The following is a 24,682-nucleotide window of genomic DNA, read 5'->3' on the forward strand; positions in this document are numbered from 1 at the left end:
GAACTTCGACCACGTAGCAAAATTTCGTAGTTACTCAAATATTAGCTTACATAACGTAATTTTGTAGTTAATTCCATAGCAAATACCTACATCTAACTATTCCGTAACATGGTCCATAGTAGAATGGCTACAATTTTTAATTCCGGAGCAAAATTCCGCAGTTAGTCAAATATTAGCTACGAAATGCAATTTTATATCAAAATCCATAGAAAAATAGCTACGACCATTCCGTTGCATATTTCATAGCAAAATAACTACGTATTATACTTTTGTAGCAAATTTCCGTAGTTATTTCAAAATTTTCTTGTAGTGGACGTCATCTCATTGTTTTTATGTGTGTGTATATATACAAGTTTTTTGCAAAAATGGGTTGAAAATAGGAATCTTTTGTAAAAATTGGCTGATTTTTATTTCATTTGTAAAAATGGGTTGTTTTTTTGTGTCCCCACATAAAAATCAAAGTATTTATATATAATTTTACATTTTGACCCCTTCAACTTTCATAATAACCCTACAACTTATATGTTATATTTATTTTATATCTTTTTTTTTATAAAATAATTATTTTTTTAGCTTTTTTACAACAAATGTAAATTTGTATATATTAAAAACATATAACCGAAATATGTCTATTATGTTATTGCGATTTAGATCATTAGAAAATTTTAATAAACACATTCTAATTGATACCAATATCGAATATATTACATGTTACAAAATTATGAAATTACAAGATAATTAAAGACACAACTACAAAAGAAATTAAACATGAACTAAAAAGTAAATAAAACATAAAATTACAAGAATAATAAAAGTTACATGGTTTACATCGCATTGAATCTTGGTTGAGAATTTGAACAATTTCTCATGTTATGACCAGGTTGATGACATAGTCCACATTTACGAGGTTCATCACGATGGCGAACGTCCATCTCGTTACGAAATCGATTTGCACGCCTCCGACCTCGACCGTCTGCACATTTTGAGTTATCTGCTTGAATACTCCAATCAGCCTCTAACCAATAATCAACATGAGGAAGTGGTGAAAACCCATCATTATATTATTGCTTGTACGTCACAGTTGTGTAAACATGATTGATAATGGAAAAAGGGTTATCCCCTCTAAAACGACAAACTGCAAGAGCATGTGAACAAGGGAATCTTTTCATCTGCCACTTACCACGTGTGCATGTATGTTGATAATAACTGATAGTGTGGGTATTTCCTCCGTTTTCATTTATTCGTAACTTGGTGACAATTCTATAGACACCTTCATTATAGTTGAACTCAGTTAAAGTATGACTTTGTGCAGAAGTGTCACGTTTACGAAAGAGACGCCACATACGTGATGGTAGAGGTGTATTGCAATTCATTGCAGCATCACTAAGTTTTCTAAAAAGTTGTACAGTTCTATTGAATGTAAGATCAATACACGCCCTAATAGGTAGTTGTCTTGCTCCTCGTAGCGCATTATTCATACTCTCAGATATATTTGTCGTTAACAACCCCCATCGACGATTTTCATCATAAAAAAAAGACACCATTGACTTTTATCAATTTGGTCTAAATACTGCCAAGCTTCGAGATTGATTGCTTTGATTTGTTTCTTATACTTCACAAACTTTCTTTTTTGTGTGGTGCTTCCAGTATCCCAACAAAATGATTTAAGCCTCACGTTCTTGTACTTTTTCATGAGATTGCTTCTGATGTGTCGAAGACAAAATCGATGGTATCCCAATGGCTCTTCCCATTCCTCTAGATTTGCCATTGCATGAATTATTCCTTGATGTCGGTCTGAAATAACACACAATTGTCTGTCTTGAGCAACAAAATGTCTGAACTGATACAAAAACCAACTCCAACTGTGTGTAGTTTCCTCATCAACAATGGCATAAGAAACTGGTAATATATTATTGTTGGCATCTTTTGTAACAGCAATAAGCATTTTACCCTTGTACGAACCTCTCAAATGACAAGCATCAATGGAAATAACAGGTCGACATAGATGAAATGCATTAATTGCAGGTCCAAAAGCCCAAAAAATATACTTAAATGTTGCCACATGTGATGAGCCATTTGGATTATGAAACCATTTCACGACGGTATTAGGATTTGAAGTTTGCAAAGTTGAAATGTACTTGGGTAACTCTGCAAAGTTACTTTCCCAAGTTCCATAAATGTTCTCTATGGCTTTTCTCCTACCATGTCATGCCTTCCAATAAGAAACGTCAACATTTAGAATATTTTTAATATCTGCTTGTATATGTTTCACTGGATAAGCAATATCTTTTTCAATTGAGTGGATGATGTAGAAGGCTATAGTTGCAGAGTTTAGACTTCTGTTGTCATTGCCTCTACAAGATCCAAAACAATTGTGTGCATCCACCCAACGTGTGATCTTCCACATATGATGGTTTTTCTTTTTCATTGCACAAACATACCATGCACACTGTGGTGTATATGGGTCAGTATTAGAACTTCCTTCTTCACCGCCAAGAGTTTTACACTTTGCTATCCAAAAACTACTTTTACTTTCACAAACCTTAAACTCTCTATTTTGCTTGATCGACCAAAGTCTTACTGCCTTTTTTACCTGATCCTTATTTTCAAACAACATTCCTACCCTTATTTTGTTTTCAGATTCATTCCAAAAATCTAAATGAATTTTTTCATGGATATCAACTACGCCATCGTCGCCTTCGTCTCCAATATCGTTCATAAGGTTCATAATTGGACTTTTACTCACAATCGGAGTTTCATTCACATTATCGTCAGACTCATCCCCAACATCACTTAATGATTCACTAACACTATCTTCACTAAATTGGGAGTTGGGTTCATCAAACCCAAAGTCATTATCTGTCTCACATCTAGCACCATTAGGTAAAGGAAATTGTACCTCAGAGGGGTTGGTGACAAAATCAATAGGCTGAACTGGCTATGATACTCCATAATTGTTAAGAAGATCTACAAGACTAGTATTCGCAGGCCACATTTTTTGTAACTGCAAAATAAACAATAAGATAAAATATATAAATTATCATATTTTACATAATGTTTCACATTAGATATTTGAAATTTCGACAAGAGTATGTACCTTACAATTTAGTTGCGAAGGAGGATTCGTATATGAAGTTACAAATGCGACTGAAGAATTAAAGAAGAAAAGTTGGGATTTCAAATTTGTGAGAACTATGGTTTATAAAAATGATGATGGAAACTAAAATAATGAATTCAATATATACATCAGAAAATGAATTGAACGTAAACAAAGTGATAATTATTTTTTTTAACTTTACTTACATATTTTCAGATAAAAATGACAATTCATACTTTTGCTTTTGCATGTGGATAGTGACAATTAAGACACCTATTTTTGCATATGGATAGTGACAACTGAGACATCTACTTTTGTATATGGATAGTGACAACTGAGACATCTACTTTGCAGATAAAAAATGACAATTCAATGGCTTTTGTTTTTTTTTCTAAAAATAATTTGACATAAAAATTATATATATATATATATATATATATATATATATATATATATATATATATATATATATATATAAGATTAAAGAGAAATATTTGATATTTACATAAATTCCGATTATATAATTTGAATAATAAATATATTATATGTAATAAAAAATAAAATATACACTTAAAAAATTGAAGATATAAAAAGTAAATAATAGATAAGTTATGGGGTTATTATAAGAGTTGAAGGGGTCAAAATATAAATTTATATACTAAGGTTGATTTTTATGTGAGACCACAAAAAAAACCATTTTTGCAAATGAAATAAGAATCAACCCATTTTTACAAAGGGTTTCTATTTTCAACCCATTTTTACAAAAAATTCTATATATACCAACGACATATCGTCGGGATAGATTTCACACGGATCGACATTAATATGTGCGTCGTCGGTTGTTTTCTTTGTAGTAGTTGCCACTCCCCCGTTTTATTATAATTTTCTCTCGTTTAGAAAAACATGTTATTTTATTTAAAGAGTTCATACAACTCGAAGAAGTTTATGCATAGGTGCCGCCTGCCAGCCTGCCAATACTTTTGCTATGAGCTGTAAAGAAAAGTCTGTCAACGTCTACTTTTGCTTTTTTTTTTTTCTAGAGAACGGTCGTCAACAAAAATCCTTTTATATACCCACTAACTGATCATAATATTTGCTTGTGAAACAAGGAAATGAATGGCGCAATTACCATGACGTCATTCCTCGTGAGTCTATTACTGGGAAACTTCATGCTGAGTTACCTTTTCATGCCAATACGTAGACACGAACAAGGGCGGCCACCCTTTCGATATTTTATATATTGAGAACGGTTTCTACACGACACCGTGAAAATATTACAAAAAAGAAAGACCTATTACATATACACTTTCTAAATTCCACATAACTTGGTGCTATATAAACTAAGTGATCTATGCACCCCTTGTCTCATAACGATTTAACTATTTTACCAAAGCTGTGAGCAAGAAGAGTAAGATGATGGGGGATATGACTCAGTTAGGGTCTTTGATGGCTGCCGTAATGTTCGTTTGGGCAATATTCAGGCAACTATTTCCCGATGAGTTCCAAAGGGATGTCAGAAAATACGTGAACAAAGTGGTTAGCTATGTGTACCCTTATGTCGAAATCACTTTTCATGAATACCAAGTAGACACCTGGTTCGAAAGAAGCAAAGCCTTTGTTTCCATTGAACGTTACCTCAGCACCAACTCCTCCAACAGAGCCAAAAGGCTCAAAGCAAATGTGGTCAGGGACTGTGAATCCGTCGTCCTGAGTATGGACGACTACGAAGAGGTCACAGACGAGTTCAGAGGCATCAAGATCTGGTGGACGTCGAGTAAAAGCATCCCACAACAGCGGGCATTCTTTTCCTATCGAGGTGATGAGGAGAAGCGATATTATAGGCTCACATGCAAAAGAGAGCACCGAGATATCATCACTAAAGTTTACTTGCAGCATGTACTGGATGAAGGAAAGGCGATTGAAGTGAAAACAAGGCAACGAAAGCTCTATACTAACAATAAGAGTGAGAAATGGTCTGGTTACAGGAGGACTATGTGGAGCCACATCATATTTGAGCACCCTTCCACATTCGACACTCTTGCAATGGACCCGAAAAAGAAGAAAGAGATTTTAGATGATCTTATGATGTTCAGCAAGTCGAAGGAGTACTACAAGAAGGTGGGCAAGTCATGGAAACGTGGATATCTTCTTTATGGTCCCCCAGGAACTGGAAAGTCTAGCATGATTGCTGCCATGGCTAACCTTCTAGAATACGACATCTATGATCTTGAATTAACCTCAGTGAAAGATAACACGGACTTGAGGAAGCTACTCATCGACACATCAAGCAAGTCTATAATTGTGATTGAGGACATCGATTGTTCACTTGATTTAACTGGTCAGCGAAAGGAGAAAAAAGAAGAGAGTAAAGAGGAGGAGAAGGATCCAGTTAAGAAGGCCGAGGAGGAAAAGGATAAAAAGAATAAGGGAAGTGAAGTTACTTTATCTGGGCTTCTGAACTTCATTGATGGGCTATGGTCGGCTTGTGGGAGTGAGAGGCTAATCGTGTTCACAACAAACTTTCTTGAAAAGCTTGACCCTGCTCTGATTAGGAGAGGAAGGATGGATAAGCATATCGAGCTTTCCTATTGTTGTTTCGAAATATTCAAGGTGCTTGCAAAGAACTATTTGGATCTTGAATCACACGACTTGTTTTCAACCATCAGTCGACTCTTGGAGGAGACTAAGATGACTCCAGCTGATGTTGCCGAAAATTTGATGCCAAAGTCTTTTGAAGAGAATGCTGAGAGTTGTTTGAACAAGTTGATCCAATCTCTGGAGAATGCAAAAGAAGAAGCAAGGCTGAAAGCTGTGGAGGATGCCAGGATCAAAGCTGAGGAAGAAGCAGCTAAGAAGATAGAACAAAATGGTGAGAAGTTACAAGAGATTGATGGAAAATTAGGGGATGGCGGGGGAAAGAAGGCTGACCAGGATACCGACATTCTACAAGTCACCAACACAAAAGAAAACGGTGTCATCAACGCATAGTATAATATGGCCTAATTAAGAACGTAGAACCAATAGCTTTCAGGTTTATTAATTGTATCATTTGTATGTCTATAATGATATGGCCTAAGAACATAAAACAAATAGCATTTAGCTTTGTTAATTTTATGTCGTATGTCTATATTGGTCTATTGTTTTCGCTTGGTTGTACATAACTTGTAATGCATTTGTATAATATGGCCTTTGTTAATTGTATGTCTGTATTGCTAATTTGATCGTTTTAGTTTGCTTGCTTGTACATAACTTGTAATGCATTTGTAGTTTTCACTTACAAGTAGTCAAATGAAATTAATCAAAAGTCAAGTGTGGTAGGTGTGTGAATACATGATTAATCTACTTTAAACTATTTATTATGTTAGGATTTCAGGCATTTGCCATGACTAGGGGTGTAAACGAGCCGAGCCGAGCCCGAGCCTAACCAAGCTCGAGCTCGGCTCGTTTAATTTGAAGAAGCTTGAGCTCGAGCTCGGTTCGTGAACAATTTAATGAGATCGCGAGCCTAAACGAGCTTAAACGAGTCTATATATATATATATATATATATATATATATATATATATATATATATATATATATATATATATATATATATATATATACACTCTCTCTCTCTCTCTCTCTCTCTCTCACACACACACACACACACACACACATATATATATATATATATATATATATATATATATATATGTATGTATATATATATATATAGGCTCATTTAGGCTCGCGAGCCCAATAGCTGAAGCTCGGCTCGAGCTCGTTTAATAAACGAGCCTCATATTTAGGCTCGAGCTCAGCTCGGGCTCGTTTAATTCGATCTCGAGTCGAGTTTTTAACGAGTCGATCCCGAGTAGCTCGGCTCACTTACACCCCTAGCCATGACATACATGACATGCATGAAGGGTTGGTGAATGTATCTATTGTTCTTTTAAAGAAAAGCAATAAAAGACAAATGATACGTTTGTTCATTTCTCTAAATTTAATAAAGAGAGGCATAGATGGGATTTTATTTTAAGGTAGGCAAAATAATATACAAAATATAAACGAATGACAAAATTCTTCAAACGATAACAAAATGTAAATATATATGCATTCTTAACTAAATTCTTTATTTTAAGTTGCGCATCATTAACATAATCTAAAATGGAGCTTAACCGAAATAGACAACAATGTAATCGCTTATACTGATTTCAAGTTTTGAATGGAATAGGCCATATCACAATCCTAATTTCTTTTATTTAACAAAAATATATATTATACATACCCTATATATGCAACCTTAATTTTGTTTGGGTGGGCCAAGGCCCACTCTTGCCCTATATTGGTTAGGCCTTCACACATTAATCATATCCCGCCACTTTATAGAGAGAACATAGTAACATAGTACGGAATCGATCATGAGCCATGATATTGTCTATAACATAATAATATTTAGATAAAAACTATAAAAATGGTCCCTGTTGTATATATTTTTTATGGGGTTAGTTCAAACATATATTTTTTTAGATCAACGGTTCTTTTGAGCATATTTTTACGTGGTTTTGGACTTTTGGAAAACTGAAAGGACTAAAATATCCTCTTGATATATATATATATATATATATATATATATATATATATATATATATATATATATATATATATATATATATATATATATATATATATTAAGTTTTATTAATAAATTAGGGGCCTTCCCATGTCTTCTTCTTCTTCCTATCATGATACTACCCTACCTATGAATACAATTCTTCATCTTATCACTAACATATTATCATCTTCCAATTATCTCATATGGAAGAATCAAATGATTCATCTCCTTACTTATCAGAATCTGTTAGGGCATGTTGATGGGACCTTTCATGCACCTAATCAGGAGGTTCTCATCGCTAAAAAGCCTTTGCCGCATCTAGATTTTACTGCGTGGATCTTTGTTGATCAGCGGGTGATTATTTTCCTTCAAGCATCGTTGACTGAGAAAGCCTTTTCTGAAAATGTTGGCTTATTGACGGCTCGACAGATTTGGGTCACTCTTGCGGAGGCTTATAGCCATTCATGTAGAAAGAAATTAGATTCTATGTGATCAAATGCGCCAACTCTCCAAGGGAACATCCACTATTACTGAGTTTGGCTGGAGATTCAATACTATTTGTGATCAACTTTCTGTTGTTGGTCATCTCGTCGATGAATTGGACAAAACCCACTAGTTTTGTGTGGCCTTGGTCTGGATTTCGAGACTTTTTCCACCGCTATTCATGTCTCCCGGTCGCTCACCACTCTCTGAGATCTTCTTGCCCACGCCGAGGCACATGAGTTATTTTTGTGATCCTTTCATGAGACTTCTTCCTCACCATCGGCTTTTTCTGCTAAATCGGTTCCACCTATGTCTCGTGGTGGTCATTCATTTAAAGGTGGTCATGGTCGTGGTCGTGGGCGTTGTCCTCCCCATTTTCAATTATGTTGAACCAATGACCAATATACTAGTGCATGCCCACATCTCTCCTCGTATATCAGTCATAAACGCGGTTCTGATGCTTATTTAGAGAAAGCCATTCATGCTCAGTGTCATGTAATGTTCAATGACCCCAATTGGTTTGTTGAATCTAGTGCTACCGACCATATGGATTCTTACGTAGCATCCGTATCTCAACGTAAGCCTTATACTTGAAACTCTAAGGTTTCCTTTGGCGGTGGTAATGTTCTCCCTATTTCTCATATTGGCCGGTCTATGATTCACAATAATATTAAATTGCGAGATGTTCTGGTAGTCCCTACGATCACCAAAAATTTATTTTCCATTAGTAAATTGACTACTGATAATAGCATGGATGTTTTGTTTTCCCAACCTCAATTTATATCCAGGATCGAGAAACGCAACAGGTTCTAGCAAAGGGTTAATGTGAGAAATGATTTTATGTTCTCTCAAACAAGTCGGAGGCATTTACAGTCATTGCATGTTCGGAGTTAAAATCCTCATATGAGCTTTGGTATTCCTGCTTGGGTCGCATTTCTTTTGATAATATTTCTCTTTTGAATAAATTAAGTTTCGTTTTGGTGACATATTTATTATCGTCACCCGTTGTTTGTATGCCCTGTCAGCTTGCTAAGGCGCATCATTTACCCTTTTAACCTAATGAAAAATGTGCTTTACATGTGTTGGTCTTGATTCATTGTGATTTATGGGGCCACCCCCGATTACTTCGATTGATGGTTATTGTCATTATGTTATTTTTGTGGATGATTTTTCTCATTTTATGTGCTTTCCACTAAAAACCAAGTGTGGTTTCCATGTGGTGCTTGGGGCCTTCATTAAGTTTTTTCAAACACAATTTTCATCTAAAATTAAAGTATTCCAAAGTGAAGGGGCACAAAGTTTTTGAATCACAATGTACGACGTTTGCTTGATGAAAATGGTACTCTTCATCGTATTTCATGTACTTATACTGCCCAACAAAATGGTAGGGTGGCGCGAAAGCACCGTCATATTTTCGAAATCCGCCTTTCCATGTTATTTAATGGGCATGTCTCGTCTTCTTATTGGGTTAATGATTTTTGCTCAACTGTTCATATTATCAACTGGCTTTTCACTTTGGTATGAAGTAATAAATCGTTATTCGAGGTCTTGTTTCTTCGGGCTCTTTCTTATAATCATTTTTTCACATTTGGATGTCAAGTTTACGTTTACTTAAGGGACTATGCAGAGCACAAATTATCACCATGAAGCCTTCCTTGCATATTTCTTGGCTATTGTGCCCAGTATAAATGAATGTCTTGAGCCTAGCTGTTTGATGAGCTCTTCTTTCCGTGTGGTGGCACTTCAACTTTGGCATCTATTCATGACCTTCATCTAGTTACCTTTTTGGACATGCACCATCTTTTGGTCCACCATCGGCTCCTGCTCCAAGCCCTCCTCTACAGATGACTGCTCCATCCATTGGTTGTGGACTTTGCGATGATCCGGTTCTAGTCGTCGAGGCTCCGTTCCCAGAACAGGCCCGATCATCTGAATAGGACCAGTCGACCGAACAAGCCTAATCATCGATGCAAGTCTATTCACCTAATTCGTTCCAGTCACTCATCGATGCTTCGCCGCGTATCTCACCAGCTAGTCCGACTCCTGCTGATGCAACTGAACTGGATTCATCCACTGCCGCTCTTTCACGTGTACCTCCTGTTGGCCATTCCAAGGTTACACGAGCCAAAGTCGGGATCTTTAAACCGAAGTATCGAATGGATCTTGCTCACACTACTAAACATGGTTTATATAGTACCCTATTTGCTCAACATGACCCAGCCGCCTTTTCTTCTATTGCTTCGCAGTCTCACTGGATGGATGCTATGAACGTTGAGTTGCATGCCCTATGGAAAAATTATACTTGTTCGTTGGTTCCCAGAACCATGGATCACAATGTCGTCGATTGTAAGTGGGTGTTTCGAACTAAATACCATTCTGATGGCACTATTGATCGTCATAAATCCTGATTAGTTGCACAAGGTTTTAGTCAACTTTCGGGTGTTGATTACTCACATACTTTTAGTTCGGTGGTGAAAGCATCCATGGTTTTCATTTTTTGTTGTCTTTAGTTATCATTAATGGTTGGTCTTTTCACCAACTTGACTAAAAGTATGCTTTCACCATCGGGTTTTCACGATCCTCGTTTTCCCGGTCATGTGTGTCACCTTCATAAAGCTCTTTATGGTCTCAAACATGCCCATGGGCTTGGTTTCATCACCTAAGCACCTTTTTGGTTAGTACAGGGTTTGTATGCAGTCGGGTTGATCCATCTTTATTTTTGTTCAAACGTGACTCGTGTGTGCCATATTTATTGGTTTATGTTGACGATTTAATTTTAACCATCAATGATGACACGGTTACAAGCGTTATCATCACTAACTTGCACAACGAATTCATGATCAAAGACCTCAATCATTTAAACTATTTTCTTGGAATTAAAGCTACTTACAATCCCGATGGTTTATTTCTCTATCAGACCAAGTACGCTCATGACATTATTGCTCAGGGCGGTCTTCTTGATGGTAAACCGGTTCCTATAATTTCCTCTAACATGGCATTTGTTACCAATGGTGATGCTTACTCGGATCCCTCGCATTATCGGTCCCTTGTTGGTGCTTTTCAATATTTGACGATCACTCGTCCTCATATTTCATTTGCAATCAATCAAGTTAGCCAATTCCTTCAAGCTCCAACTATTTCGCATTATGAAGCAGTTACCCGACTTTTGCGATATGTCAAGGGTACGATTTCTTTGGGACTCTGCTTTTCAAAATTGGCATATACCACTCTTGTATGCTACTCTGATGCTGATTGGGCTTGTTACCTCGACACCCGTTGTTCCACTTATGGTTACTCGATATTCCTCGGGAGGCAATCATGTATCCTCGAGTGCCAAGAAACAACCAATTGTCTCTCGCTCCAATTGTGAAACTGAATATTGAGCAATGGCCAACACTGCAGCAGAAATTATTTGGATTACTCATTTTTTGTGAGAACTTCATGCACTGCCACCGGACCATCCAACATTGTTATGTGATAATCAAAGTGCTTTGTTTCTCACTCAAAAGACCATTTCTCACAAACGTGTCCAACATATTGATCTTGACTATTATTTTATTCGTGAATTTGTGTTGTCTGGTAAACTTCACACCAAGTTCATTCCAACCAAGCTTCAAGTGGCTGACATTTTCACAAAGAGTTTACCACGTCATCAGTTTGAGTTTTTTTTAGGAAAGTTATGTATTGGTAAGCTACCGTTTCGCTTGAGGGAGGATATTAGACACACTTAGCTATTGCATCTGTATTTATTTATGTATAGCTATGTATCTCTTTAAATTCTTTGAGGTTGTAAAGTGTAAGTTCTAAGAACATTGAGTATAGGTGGGTGTTATGACACCAAAAAATTGCCACCTCACCATGACACATTACCTTTAACACCACAAAATGGTGTTCAATGTTATAACGTGTGTTAAGAAATAGAGAGAAAGAGAGAAATAGAGAAAAGAAAGAAATCTTATTGGTGGAAAATGGCGTTTTGTCTCGTTCTCGTCTCAATGATGCATGTCACAACGAGAAGAAACGAGAAGGGGAGGCGGTGTTCCCCCCGTTACCACGCCGTCAAGGCATGTCCACGTCGGCAATAACGAGAACGAGAAGCCCCATACCGTGTGCTCTAATTCTATAAATGATGAGCTTCTCCACCTAATTGGGTGTGATGAATATCATTATCGTCAACCCTAAATCCGCCATTGCCCGGAAACTCGAACTTATAGACAAAATTAATTAACAAAGTTCTTTCCATTAAACATAGACCGGGAAAATCAATATGCGAAGAAACAGAAACTTAATAAACCAAAATGTTTTTATTTTTTATTTTTTATTTTTTTATTTTTTTGAAGCTAATGCAATGTATGTGTTTTGAATGTAAAATAAATAGATAAATAAATAAATAAATATAAAAATCAAACTGAATAATCGATAAACCTTTGGAACCACATCCATAATTGACTAAGCACATTTCAAAGTTGAGATTATCAGAAGTCAATGCCCTAAAACAAGTTGCATAATCTAACAAATAAAATAATGGTAATTAATTACTCAGTAAAAAATCAAGTAATGGTAATAAATCTAACAAGTGAAATAAAATACTAATTTATAAAAATAAAATATAAAAATTCAAATATAATAATTTATTCCGTTTAATCAAAATAATAATTTTTTTGTACTGAAAAAGCCGAATAAAAACGTATGTATTTAATTAACCAAATCAAATAATCTATAATTTTCCATCATTTGGTTCTTATGATTCTTCGATTTCTGTTTTTTCTAACAGCCCTACTTTTTGGATAATTCATTATACATGATGAGAATTCTGAAAAATTCGTGAAAATTTTAACACACATTAATCCTTTGTGTACTTGTAAGGCAAATTTGTAATTCGTCTCCTTTTATTATTATTAATGTTTCAAATCCTATCTTTTACTTTTTAAACTTGTATATTATATTCTCTATATGTTATGTTATCTTTTAAAATAAACAAAACGAACGTAAATTACATGTTAAAATTATTGCAAAGATTGCCTTGAGATTAATATTTTCAATGTATAATTTTAGTTAATAGCCACAGACATACTTCACTACCACAGACCTCCTTTACTACTTGAACTATCAAGCCAATTAGTAACACAAGCTCCTTGTCTGGCTGGGCACTAGGATGTGAAGATATGCCGGCATTTGCTATTGGGTAGCCCCTCGATTTCGAGTCGGTGATTGTAAGATCAGCACAGATCAGAACTAAAGCAGTTCTATGAGATCAGGCAGAAGTTAATAAGACAGAGCAGAAGTGAAAGATGAAAGCACTGTACCGGGGAAACAAAATCTTTCTAGTTCTGCTAGCCTCCTCCCAACAAAGTCGTTCCAAGTGAGATGGGACACAATTTCATTACCCAACAACACTCGGGTCAAGTTCCACCATGACCACGCCTTCCCTTTGAGCATACGAACCGCAAACTTCACTTTTCGTTCTTCTTCGCTTTGTGCTCCCTGAGAACTCTGGTGGTTGGCAACTAAGAAAAGTCTTGTATGAACACCTGTGTTGTCGGATTAATTCCATTTTCTTCTCTATTATTTTGCAGATTTGCTTCATGTAACGAAACAATTGTTCAAAATTTGCCTTTATTGATAATTGATAATTCGCTTCTTGATTCATAAATGTCTCTTCTTGCGGTTGTGGCACCCTTTCACTTGGTGCTATCACAGTAGCATCTTGATGGATAGTGTTCACCTAAATACAACGATCAAATGTTAACCATTTAACCAATATCATAAAAGATCGCAATTAAAACTAATAGAAAGATTCTATTGACAATGTTCGCATTCAAGATTGTTTAAATAGAAAAGGTGATTCAATTAGTTATATATTATCAGTAAGCTAATCAACTACATAAAATCAACAAAAAGAGCAGCCACAATGTATACTCAGGAGACAATTACATGTTTGCCGGCGAGATAATGTTGAGTGACGGCCGGTGGAGGTGAAGGAGTTAACGATGAACCGTGTGGAGCAGTAGCCATGATCGAGAATGAAAAGGAAAGAGGTTTTGTTGAACTCCAATGTTGGAAATTGGAAAAGCAAAAGGAGATTATATAACAAAAATAGTGGGCTCCTGTTAACACGAAGAATTCATGGGAAACTGATTTTGACTGAAGAGACACCACCTTCACCATTTTGTATGCTTGTATCCCACCTATAAAATTGGTTAACAAGAGGTTCTTTGATAGGGAGGTTAAGATGAACTGCTTTATCAAAGCACCTGATGTCGGCTCGATGTAGACTTAACCAACTCCTACTGATTATGATGTCAAAACCTTGGGGTGGATTAGATGTCGTGAAGATCTAAAAGAAAGTATGACTACTCATGAATTAGGGAAAAGGATAGATATTTCTAAGTTTATTCCCACGGAAGCACAATCACTCTCAGTTTTGAGCAGTCTCCGTCTAGAAGTTCATAGTAGAACTCATACCTGGTTCATTAATCATAGTCTCGGGTATACGAGTCGTATAAATTAAGATTGAAACTATGGGTCTTTGGATTGAACTTGACGTACTGCACTAGTGGTACTTCGGGGAGGTTTGCTGAGGTTTCTTTGGAAAGGGTAAGAAACATGAGGTACTCTACGCATGAGTACTTCGGAGTTCTGAAGTGATAGTTTCGTTAGAAAGATGATTTCGGAGAAAGAGATTTACGCACGAAACTGGTATTGTGAGGATCAAATAGACTCGGATCGTATGATGAAATCCGAATCACTTGGAAATAAGGCACTAGATTTGATCATAAAGGCATTACAGACAAAACACAACAGTGCAACTTTTAACAGAGTTACAGTACTTTAGAGTAACTATAGGAATACTGTTGCGAACAAAGTATACTACAAATGGCAAGTATACGCCGCACGAGGGTCCCTTAACTGACGGGATCTCACAAAAGATAAGAATCGAGTTGCACTAGTTTTAAACATGTTTAAAAAAACATACATAATACTGACGATTGGAAGTGAACCTATACTATAGTAGGGTCCTTCGTTGCCTCTTTCCATTATGAGCTCAAACTCCTTCGGATTCACCATCATTCTCCTCTGTTGCACAGTCCCTCTTGAAGTGTCCCATTACGCCACATAGATGGCATATTTGAGAGATTTCGACATTGGTGGTTGAAGTAATGTGTTGGATCCGAGTCCTGCAGCAATTCGTAGTATGTCCGTTCTTGTTGCATTGAAAGCAGTGTAACAGACGACAACTACCCAGATGATGGAAGCTGCACTTATTGGATTTCGGTAGGTTTTTGTCATACTGCCTAGCTGGTGTAGGGACAATTGGGATACCAGAAGGGATGGTAGTAGGAGGTACATATGTCATGGCTGTGAAGGTTGCCGTAGGTTGTTGTCTTGTGCTCGCTCCTTGGGGGGATTTGCCTTTAGCCTTAGCCCATAACTTTCGTTTGTTATTCTTGGGCTTGAGATTCGGGGTGTCGTGGTAGCTTGTTGCTCGTTGAGGTATTTGATTGTTACTTGGATTGGAATTATTGTTAACAATCCCGCTAACATTCACGTTGTTAGCGTTAAGGTGGGTCAGAACAGCTGACACGGCAGCCGAGACTACAGCTTGAAAGGTAGCTGCATCAATCTGAAGAGTTGGTGTTTGGTTGATGGGTTGATCGTTTTTCTTCGGCGACATGATTTTGTTACACGGAAAGAAAAAATGAATTTGTTAGCGAGTATGGTTGAACCTAGATGTAGTTCGATCGTTCATGTAAAGAATAGAAGTATGTTCTCGAAGGTTTGACCTACATCCCTATGATGCAGTCCCAGTATGGAGTAGTAGTAAATTAATAGAATGGTCTCAAAATTCTTATCGTCCAGACCAGGGTATTATTGGTTGGTGGATAACATGATCCAACCTTTGAAAGAGACTTGGAAATGATTCCGGAGTTAAATTACCATAGTCCGATAACTTAACTAGATGGGGTTTCAGATAGACTCCAATGAAAGCATTTGAACAAAGATTGACACGGAAGTTAGCCGACTGTCGATATCATTGATATTTAAGATTTAATAGATTTGGGGAAATTGACCTGGTTGTAGGTCTTACATCATATTCGGAGTAGAAAAGTCTTCGACAACATAAAGACTTAAATAAAAGTACTTACAGTACAAGGTAATTACATAGGAAGTACGACACAGAACGTTGACAGGAACACGGTTCTTTAAAACAAAGAAGTAAGTAAGGTATCTCCTATTGGCGACGGTCATCACTATGGTGAACCCTTAGTTCGGTTTAGTTGACGTTCCATATCAAGTAGGTATCTCTCGTACACCCTCTGGCGTACTTGGAGCTCTTATGACTTCGGTTCGGGTTTCATCTAGTGCTTGCAGCAGTGTCTCATGGTTTCTCTCAGATCTCTCACTTGTGATCAAGGCAATTGGTGCGAGTGGTATGCATTCTTTCATTGGCATTAACCTCTTCGATACGTTGGAGAGCCGTCCTGCCCTGAATTTCGTTTCGGGCAACTCTACGGATCAGGATCGGTAGAACTCTGTCTGCTGAGCTCCCTTCGTTTACGTTATAGAAGCTTCGGTCTCCATTAAACAGCATAGGTTAATCTTGCTCTTCGCTCCATGTTTCCACGCATTCTACCCAAGGAGGCGTCGGGCCATGAAAAGCTGGACGAGGGTTAGGATTTGGAAATTGAGCTACTGGGGGTAGGTTCTCAACCTCGGGTTCGGAGTTATCATCATCCGCGAGGTCTTTAGCGTGGTGATCATTCAAAGGGATTGGATGATCATTCTCTGGTCCTTCTCCAACCCATCCAACAATGACTTCGTTCGGAAAGTACGGGTTGCCATGGGGATGGAGTCCAGCCATGTTATCTACGCGAGAATTGGGGTAAGGAAATAATTATTAGACGAACTATCTAGATAATTATTAGAAAATCTTCATTAGTTACATCGCTATTTGTAAAGTGCATACCAGTCATATGTAATCAACACAGAATAGGCTTTCGAATAAGTGACCTTAACTCCAAATTCACAAGGAATAGGGGTAAAGCAAAAATTTCACCGATTCTAAGTCTATAACATCCTAGTTACATATAGCCTTAGTGTATCCACTTAGCAACTATTAAATTAGAAATGAAGATCCTTTTTAGTTGTCAAGTGAGTAATTATGGTAACCTAAAATACCCCTATGGTATTTTAGACTTAGGTTTTGTTATAATGTTCTCATTGTGGTAATGTTGGTAAGTTTTTAGACTTGTTGCCATATCACAACCATTCTTGGGCATATGCTAATCACTCCTCGGACCATCATAGTTGATCAGGCTATGCCACTCCTAAGACTGACTATACATCCCCAAACTTACTTGTGATATTCAACAATCGTAATACTTTTGTTCTTGTCGTTGTGACACCGATATTTGTATGAATGCAGGCACGTATACTTACTTAAATATTTTATTATTTAAAAGCATAAACTCTAAATTAGAGTATTTTTAATCCCATTGTATTTATAGTTAGTATATCTTTTATGGGTTGATATACTCAATTCACTATAAACAATGCTCTGATACCAATCTGTCACACCCCAAAACCGAGAACGGCGGAAACGTTCTAGGGAGGAGGACGTCATGTAATGTATCACAACAAATGTAAAGTAGTAAACAAGCAACAACATCATCCATTGCATTAATAGTAATAGTTTAATACATGTGTGTTCTTTCATAGTAATAATAAGACATTACAACAAGTAATCAAAATAAAAGACGAGTCTTGACTGCTCCGTCTTTGCTAAACCTGGTCATCATACCTGTCTACCGGTGACCTGAGAATACAAGTTATTTTGAAAGTGTAGGTCAGCATTTAAGCTGGTGAGTTCATAAGTATTTAATGTCATTGTTTGTATAAGTATGAAGAAAACATTTGGAATTATTCAATGTAACTGTTTGTATAAGTATGAAGAAAACATTTGGAATTATTCAATGTAACTGTTTATATATGTCTGAAGAAAACGTTTGGAATTAATCAATGTAATTGTTCGTATATGTTTGAAGAAAACGTTTGGAATTAATCAATGTAATTGTTCGTATAAGTTTGAAGAAAACATTTGGAATTAATCAATGTAATTGTTCGTATAAGTTTGAAGAAAACGTTTGGAATTAATCAATGTAATTGTTCGTATAAGTATGAAGATAACGTTTGGAATTAATAAATGTAATTGTTCGTATAAGTATAAAGATAACGTTTGGAATTAATCAATGTAATTATTCGTATAAGTATGAAGACAGTGTTTGAAATTGTTCTACATTTGTATAAAACTGAATAAAATGGTTTGTACATGTTTGAAAGTTTCTAGAAAATCTCATATTTTATACTAGTATAAAAGTAGTCTTCTACCAAGACTCGACTGTTTTGTATGTTTACCTTTAGAAATCCAATATTTGTTCATAAGTGTGTGTGTAGTTTAAAAACTCCAAAACTATAACAAAATGATGTTTTTCATGCCTAAATAATAGATTTGTGTAAATATAAAATCACTAAGGCATTTGATAACCCCGTAAACCAATGTGTTTCTAATACTCCATGTGAGTTTTATAACCATACTAATGACCCAGACTGCCTGTAACAACGTTCTTCAGGCGTTGAAATGTTATGACGTTTGTCACCCCAGGCTTGTCGGCCTAGCTGTAGCTAACAACTCAGGTGCGGGATTGTCAATCCCGTATAGATCTATACACAAATATCACGCTCCCCCTACAAGGGATTATGGTATATAATACAGGACTTAATAATGCATACTCAAAAGTACGTGAACCGTCTCACAAAACTTAGTATAAAACAGATTTACATATAAAAATGTCAATTTGTTCTTGTATGTGAAAGTATCTCTTTGATATAATGTTTCTAGTATGTAAATGTTCATGGTTTTCTCGTAAACTATACCTATTATAGTTATTCAAAGTGTGTGTTTCGTTCGTATTGTAAATCCTAGTGTAATGCTCACTTGTTATGTAAAGTATAACATCTAAAGTGACATAAATGATCATACTTAAAGTATATATAAAGTGTTTGATTCGTGTATACATATACAAAAATGTTTTATTTCCAAAAGACAAGATGTTATCGAAAATATATATTGCATACGAAAGTTCCTATGAAGTAGTTATGAATCACATATGATTCACTCGATAAAAAGAGTATATGGTGAAACTTTATGTTACACATGATAATAACCGTGTGTTTACTTGTATTCCCCCCCCCCCCCCTTTAAAACTGTATACAACGATTTAAAAGTAGTTTGTTTGATAAGACAGTGTAAAGTAAAAGAAATCCCTTGTTTGAAAACACAGTTATAAATCACATATGATTGATTATATAACAAAGAGTATAACAACAGATTTATGTTTTTCACACGATGATAATTGTGTGTTTACTTGTATTCCCCCCCCCCCTTTAAAGTGTATAAAATGCATTTATAAAACATTTGAAAGTGTTGTTTGTAGGGGTATGAACTCACTTGATTGAAGTGGTTGATTTGAAGTGGTCGAGAGAAGAATCGAGCAGAACTTCGACAGGAAGAGTTGAAAACGCGGGAAAATCTCAGGATTCTCGGGAATCTCGGGAACGAAAAACCTTCCTTCGGGACTTGAAGGTGAAAACCGAGGCTTTGGGAGGGTCTCGGGGGCTTAAACGCAGAGTTTCGGCGCGAGAAAGAAAGGAACTGAGCAATGGGACTCGGAGCCCTTGAAACCTATTTATAGGGGTATTTCTGGTGTGCCACGTCGTGGCTAAGATTGGCCACGTCGTGGGGAGAAAGTCTTATCCTCTTCCATTGATTGGACACCCTCAGTCACTTGTCGGGTCGCGGCAAAGTTGTGCCACGTCGTGGCAAGCCTGACAGCCTCGAATTTCGGGCCTCGAACTTGTAAAATCCATAACTTTCGCGTACGAGCTCCGTTTTCGACATTCTTTATATGCACGTGTAGCTAAAAATATGATCTACAACTCTCGTTTAGACTTCATCGGCAAATTTTGACTTTATTTTTAATTATTTATTTTTAACGGGCCGGGACACGAAAAGTCCGTTAAAATTCCATAACTTCTTCATTCGATGTCCGTTTTCGTCAGACTTTTTGCTATTGCGCTACTATTTTTGAGACCTTCGATTCTCATTTAGTTTGTTTCGGTCAAAATTCTCTCGAGCTCTATTTTGAGTTTTTAGCTGTCTACTGCTATATCCAGATCTTGGAAAAATCATAACTTCCTCATACGAAGTCAGATTTGGACGTTCTTTTTATGTACGCTCACGGTTTAATGTTATCTACAACTTTCATTTAGATACTTAAGGCTAAAAACTATTGTATTGAAACTTCGCATTTTTTGTTTAATCGGTGTTGCCGGTTTTGTCCGGAATTTTAGAATGGTTACAACTTCCTCGTTATAACTCGGATTTTTGTGTTCTTTATATGTATGAAAACCTTGATACGATTCCTGCCACTTTATTTAACCCAAATAAGATTTTAGGAAAGTTATATTTTGACCTAAATTTGACTGGTGTTACATTACATTGTCTCGAAATATCGGGTTGTCACACTTAAAATTCAGCATTTGACCAAAAATGTTTTATAAGGTAATTAAGATATATATATATATATATATATATATATATATATATATATATATATATAATTATTTTGGAAGGTGTTTATGATTGACGGTATAATTGGAATGATAATATGCATAAATGAGAATAAGATTCATGAAAGAAATTAAAATTTGTAGAGTATGTGCTCGTGTTGACAATTATACCCTTGGTCATAAGGAAATTACCTTTAAACTTAAAACAAATTGACAATAATAGACTTGGTAAACATAGTTTATTATTTAAACTTAAAACAAATTGACAATAATAGATTTGGTCAATATAGTTTGTTACGAACAATAAAAAAATTATTGTTATAAAATCTTGTTTGTGGAATAACAAACTCACTTGCTTAAGCTAAAGATTAAGGAGATTACCTTTAAACTTAAAACAAATTAACAATAATAGACTTGGTCAATATAGTTTGTTGTTTAAACTTAAAACAGATTGACAATAATAGACTTGGTTAACATAGTTTATTACGAAAAATTAAAAATATTATTGTTATAAAATCTTGTTTATGGAATAACAAACTCAGTGACTTAAGCCAAAGATTAAGGGATGAAGAAGTAACTTTTTGGCCTAAGTCTAACCGGTAAAGTCAAATATTGGGATCCTATTGCAGATTTGTAAAGTAGGATGATATAATGTGTATATGCTTTTAAAAAATATTTGAAATATAATTGTATCATGCTGCAAAACAGAACTAATCAATATGATTCCAAACAAAATTTTCTTTTAATTAGGGTAAAGATCCTAAATGTTGACGAATTATAAGAAAGTTTGGTAGTAGAAATCAAAATTAGTACCTCCAAGTCAGTAAGATTGCAATGATTGATGAATCCATAAATATAATCATAATATGTGTAGATGGTAACAATGTCATCGGCTGTGTTTTGACTACTGTTGTCTTCAAATTTGAAGAACATGTTAGTGTTTTTTTGACTTAATACGTAACGGACTTAATTAATTCAGAAAGAATGAATTCCAAATATGCAACCAACAGACCACATGTCAACAAAGTTTGTTATTTAAGTTTTAAAAAAATGACAATAATAGACTTGGTCAACATAGTTTGTTACGAACAATAAAAAAAAATTATTATTATAAAATCTTGTTTGTGGAATAACAAACTCAGTGGCTTAAGCAAAAGATTAAGGAGATTACATTTAAACTTAAACAAATTGACAATAATAGACTTGGTCAACATAATTTGTTATTTAAACTTAAAACAAATTGACAATAATAGACTTGGTCAACATAGTTTGTTACGAACAATTAAAAAATTATTCTTATAAAATATTGTTGTGGCATAACAAACTCAGTGGCTTAAGCCAAAGATTAACGAATGAAGAAGTGAATTTTTGGCCAAAGTTTAACCGCTAAAAAATAGAACTAATAAATATGATTCAAAACAAAATTTTCTTTTAATTAGGGTAAAGATCCTAAATGTTGGCGAATTATAAGAAAGTTTGGTAGTAAAATCAAAATTAGTACCTCTAAATCAGTAATATTGGAATGATGGATGAATCCAGAAGTATAATCATAGTACGTGTAGGTGGTAACAATGTCATCGACTGTGTTCTGACTATTGATGTCTTCAAATTTGAAGAACACATTAGTGTTTTTTTACTTAATACATAACAGCCTTAATTAATTCAGAAAGAATGAGTACCAAATATGCAGCCAACAGACCACATGTCAACAGTTGTTAAATAATGAGTAGCACCCACAAGGACTTCTAGAGCTCTATACCAAAGGGTCAATATCTAAAATGATACAAGTTATTTAACAATTTTCAAATTAACTTTTTTTTAAGAATTTTTACCATTTTGTCAATCGAAATGGTACTTTTTTAAGAATTTTCACCCAAGAGGATTGTCTTCCCATCTTTGTTTACACCTTGCTTCACATCCAACAACATGTTTGATTTCGTTAATCGCAGTCAAATCCAGAACAAATCAATACCATTTCGATTTGATTACTAAAAACCATATATGGAAACGTAAATCGGATACGCATAATATAAACCTAAAACCCAAATAAGAGTGATTCAAATCAAAATTCCCGTTAGAATAATCAAAATGGAAAACCAGTTGCAGATTCATAAAAATTCAAATACCTTGAGAAGAAGAAAAGCGCAATGGGAATAATCTTTGGTAATGAATCTCAATTTCAAGTTGTTGGTGACAAACACGATGTAGGAGATGCATTGATGGAGAAGAACATGGATAGAAATTGGAGAGATCATCAGCTCTTGAGGAGGAAGAACATGGATAGAAATTGGAGAGATTATCGGCTCTTGATATTATTTCCATCAGAGAGAGAAAGAGGAAGAGAGCAATCCCTATTTTAGAGAAAAAATGGTTATAGATGGTAACAAAGGCGATTTGTAGTTCTCTTTTGTTACGATGACATCAGTGAAATTGATCCAGTTTAAAATAATCAATGAAAATTTGTTCTCTTTTGTTACAATGACATCAACGAAATTGATCCAGTGGTTTGTTTAAAATAATCAATGAAAACATTGAAGGGGCCAAATTGTTTTAGATGGTGTAATTTGGTTTTTGCTTTAATATATATATATATATATATATATATATATATATATATAGAGAGAGAGAGAGAGAGAGAGAGAGATTGATCTATCTATTTTTCCCATGTTACTTATTTATTAATTGTTGTTTGTTAACCTGTTAGTGAAACTATTCAAATATTACATCTGAATCGGTCAACTTTCGGTGTGTTTGGTTCAATCTGTAACAGCCTTTGAACTATTAAGCAATCTTAACTTTTCACAACTATTAAGAAGTCGGAAACATTCGGTTCAACATTCAACGAGATTTATCAAACAATCCCTAAATATGTGTTTTTTTTTAATATACTATTTTTTAGTATCCTTTATTTTTTCAAGTTTCAACTTAGGTTAATACATGGAGGGTAACGAGCTTTAAGTTTTATACATATTTTACTAGTAAACTTATAAGTATACGATATTACGATTTATCAATAATCTTTTGATTTTGTATTTCCATTACTAAAAATCTCAAATTTTGTATACAATTATAAATTATCTTTTGTTTATCTTTTAAAAATGCCACTGAATTTTTTGTATACATTTATGTGGTTACCAGTCGACCTGCCTTGCCATCTGGCTGCGGACTTGAATTTGAACTCAACTCAAGAACTCAACTCTATAATAAATGAAGGTTTTTTTTTGTCACTTGTCACATTCCCATGCATTATGCCACATGTCATTTTTTCATAATTTTGAGATATTTATTTTCCACTTGTCAATTACTTCATTTATCATTATTGAATATATACCATTAATTTAGTTTCTATATATTAAACATACCATAATAACTATATTAATTTCAAATTTTAAATTTCAAATTTCAAATTTCAGTTTCAATTTTAAATAAATTTACAATTGAAACTTTCGTATTTAAAATTTTGTTATAATTAACACATTTAATACACGGGTCTAACAACTAAACACATAATTTTAATTTAATTTTTTTATTTTTTTTTAATTTATACTTATTTCAAATTTCAAATTCAAATAAAACTTATTGTTTAATCATTTGTATTTAACATTTTGTTTTAATCAACCCGTATATTATACGGGTATCACAACTAGTGTAAAATAAATAGATAAATAAATAAATAAATATAAAAATCAAACTGAATAATCGATAAACCTTTGGAACCACATCCATAATTGACTAAGCACATTTCAAAGTTGAGATTATCAGAAGTCAATGCCCTAAAACATGTTGCATAATCTAACAAATAAAATAATGGTAATTAATTACTCAGTAAAAAATCAAGTAATGGTAATAAATCTAACAAAGTGAAATAAAATACTA

At 34.8% G+C, this 24,682-nt stretch overlaps 3 protein-coding genes across 3 annotated transcripts; 2 read left to right on the top strand and 1 right to left on the bottom strand.

Moving 5' to 3' along the window:
- Positions 1-1,061: 1,061 nt before the first annotated feature.
- Positions 1,062-2,728, bottom strand: LOC128126883 (uncharacterized). The gene is made up of 3 exons (XM_052765040.1): positions 2,442-2,728; positions 1,572-2,198; positions 1,062-1,392 (listed from the first exon to the last, which is right to left on the bottom strand). Exons 1-3 carry the CDS (start codon positions 2,726-2,728, stop codon positions 1,062-1,064), a joined length of 1,245 nt encoding a protein of 414 aa, XP_052621000.1.
- A 1,650-nt stretch (positions 2,729-4,378) lies between these two features.
- Positions 4,379-6,298, top strand: LOC111918091 (AAA-ATPase ASD, mitochondrial). The gene has a single exon (XM_023913746.2). It carries the CDS (start codon positions 4,511-4,513, stop codon positions 6,083-6,085), a length of 1,575 nt encoding a protein of 524 aa, XP_023769514.1. The 5' UTR covers positions 4,379-4,510; the 3' UTR covers positions 6,086-6,298.
- Positions 6,299-11,168: 4,870 nt separating this feature from the next.
- LOC111918132 (uncharacterized mitochondrial protein AtMg00810-like) lies at positions 11,169-12,539 on the top strand. The gene is made up of 3 exons (XM_023913798.1): positions 11,169-11,488; positions 12,098-12,240; positions 12,517-12,539. Exons 1-3 carry the CDS (start codon positions 11,169-11,171, stop codon positions 12,537-12,539), a joined length of 486 nt encoding a protein of 161 aa, XP_023769566.1.
- Positions 12,540-24,682: the final 12,143 nt, after the last annotated feature.

Source organism: Lactuca sativa, chromosome 6, assembly GCF_002870075.4.
Source record: "Lactuca sativa cultivar Salinas chromosome 6, Lsat_Salinas_v11, whole genome shotgun sequence".
Lineage (NCBI taxonomy): Eukaryota > Viridiplantae > Streptophyta > Magnoliopsida > Asterales > Asteraceae > Lactuca > Lactuca sativa.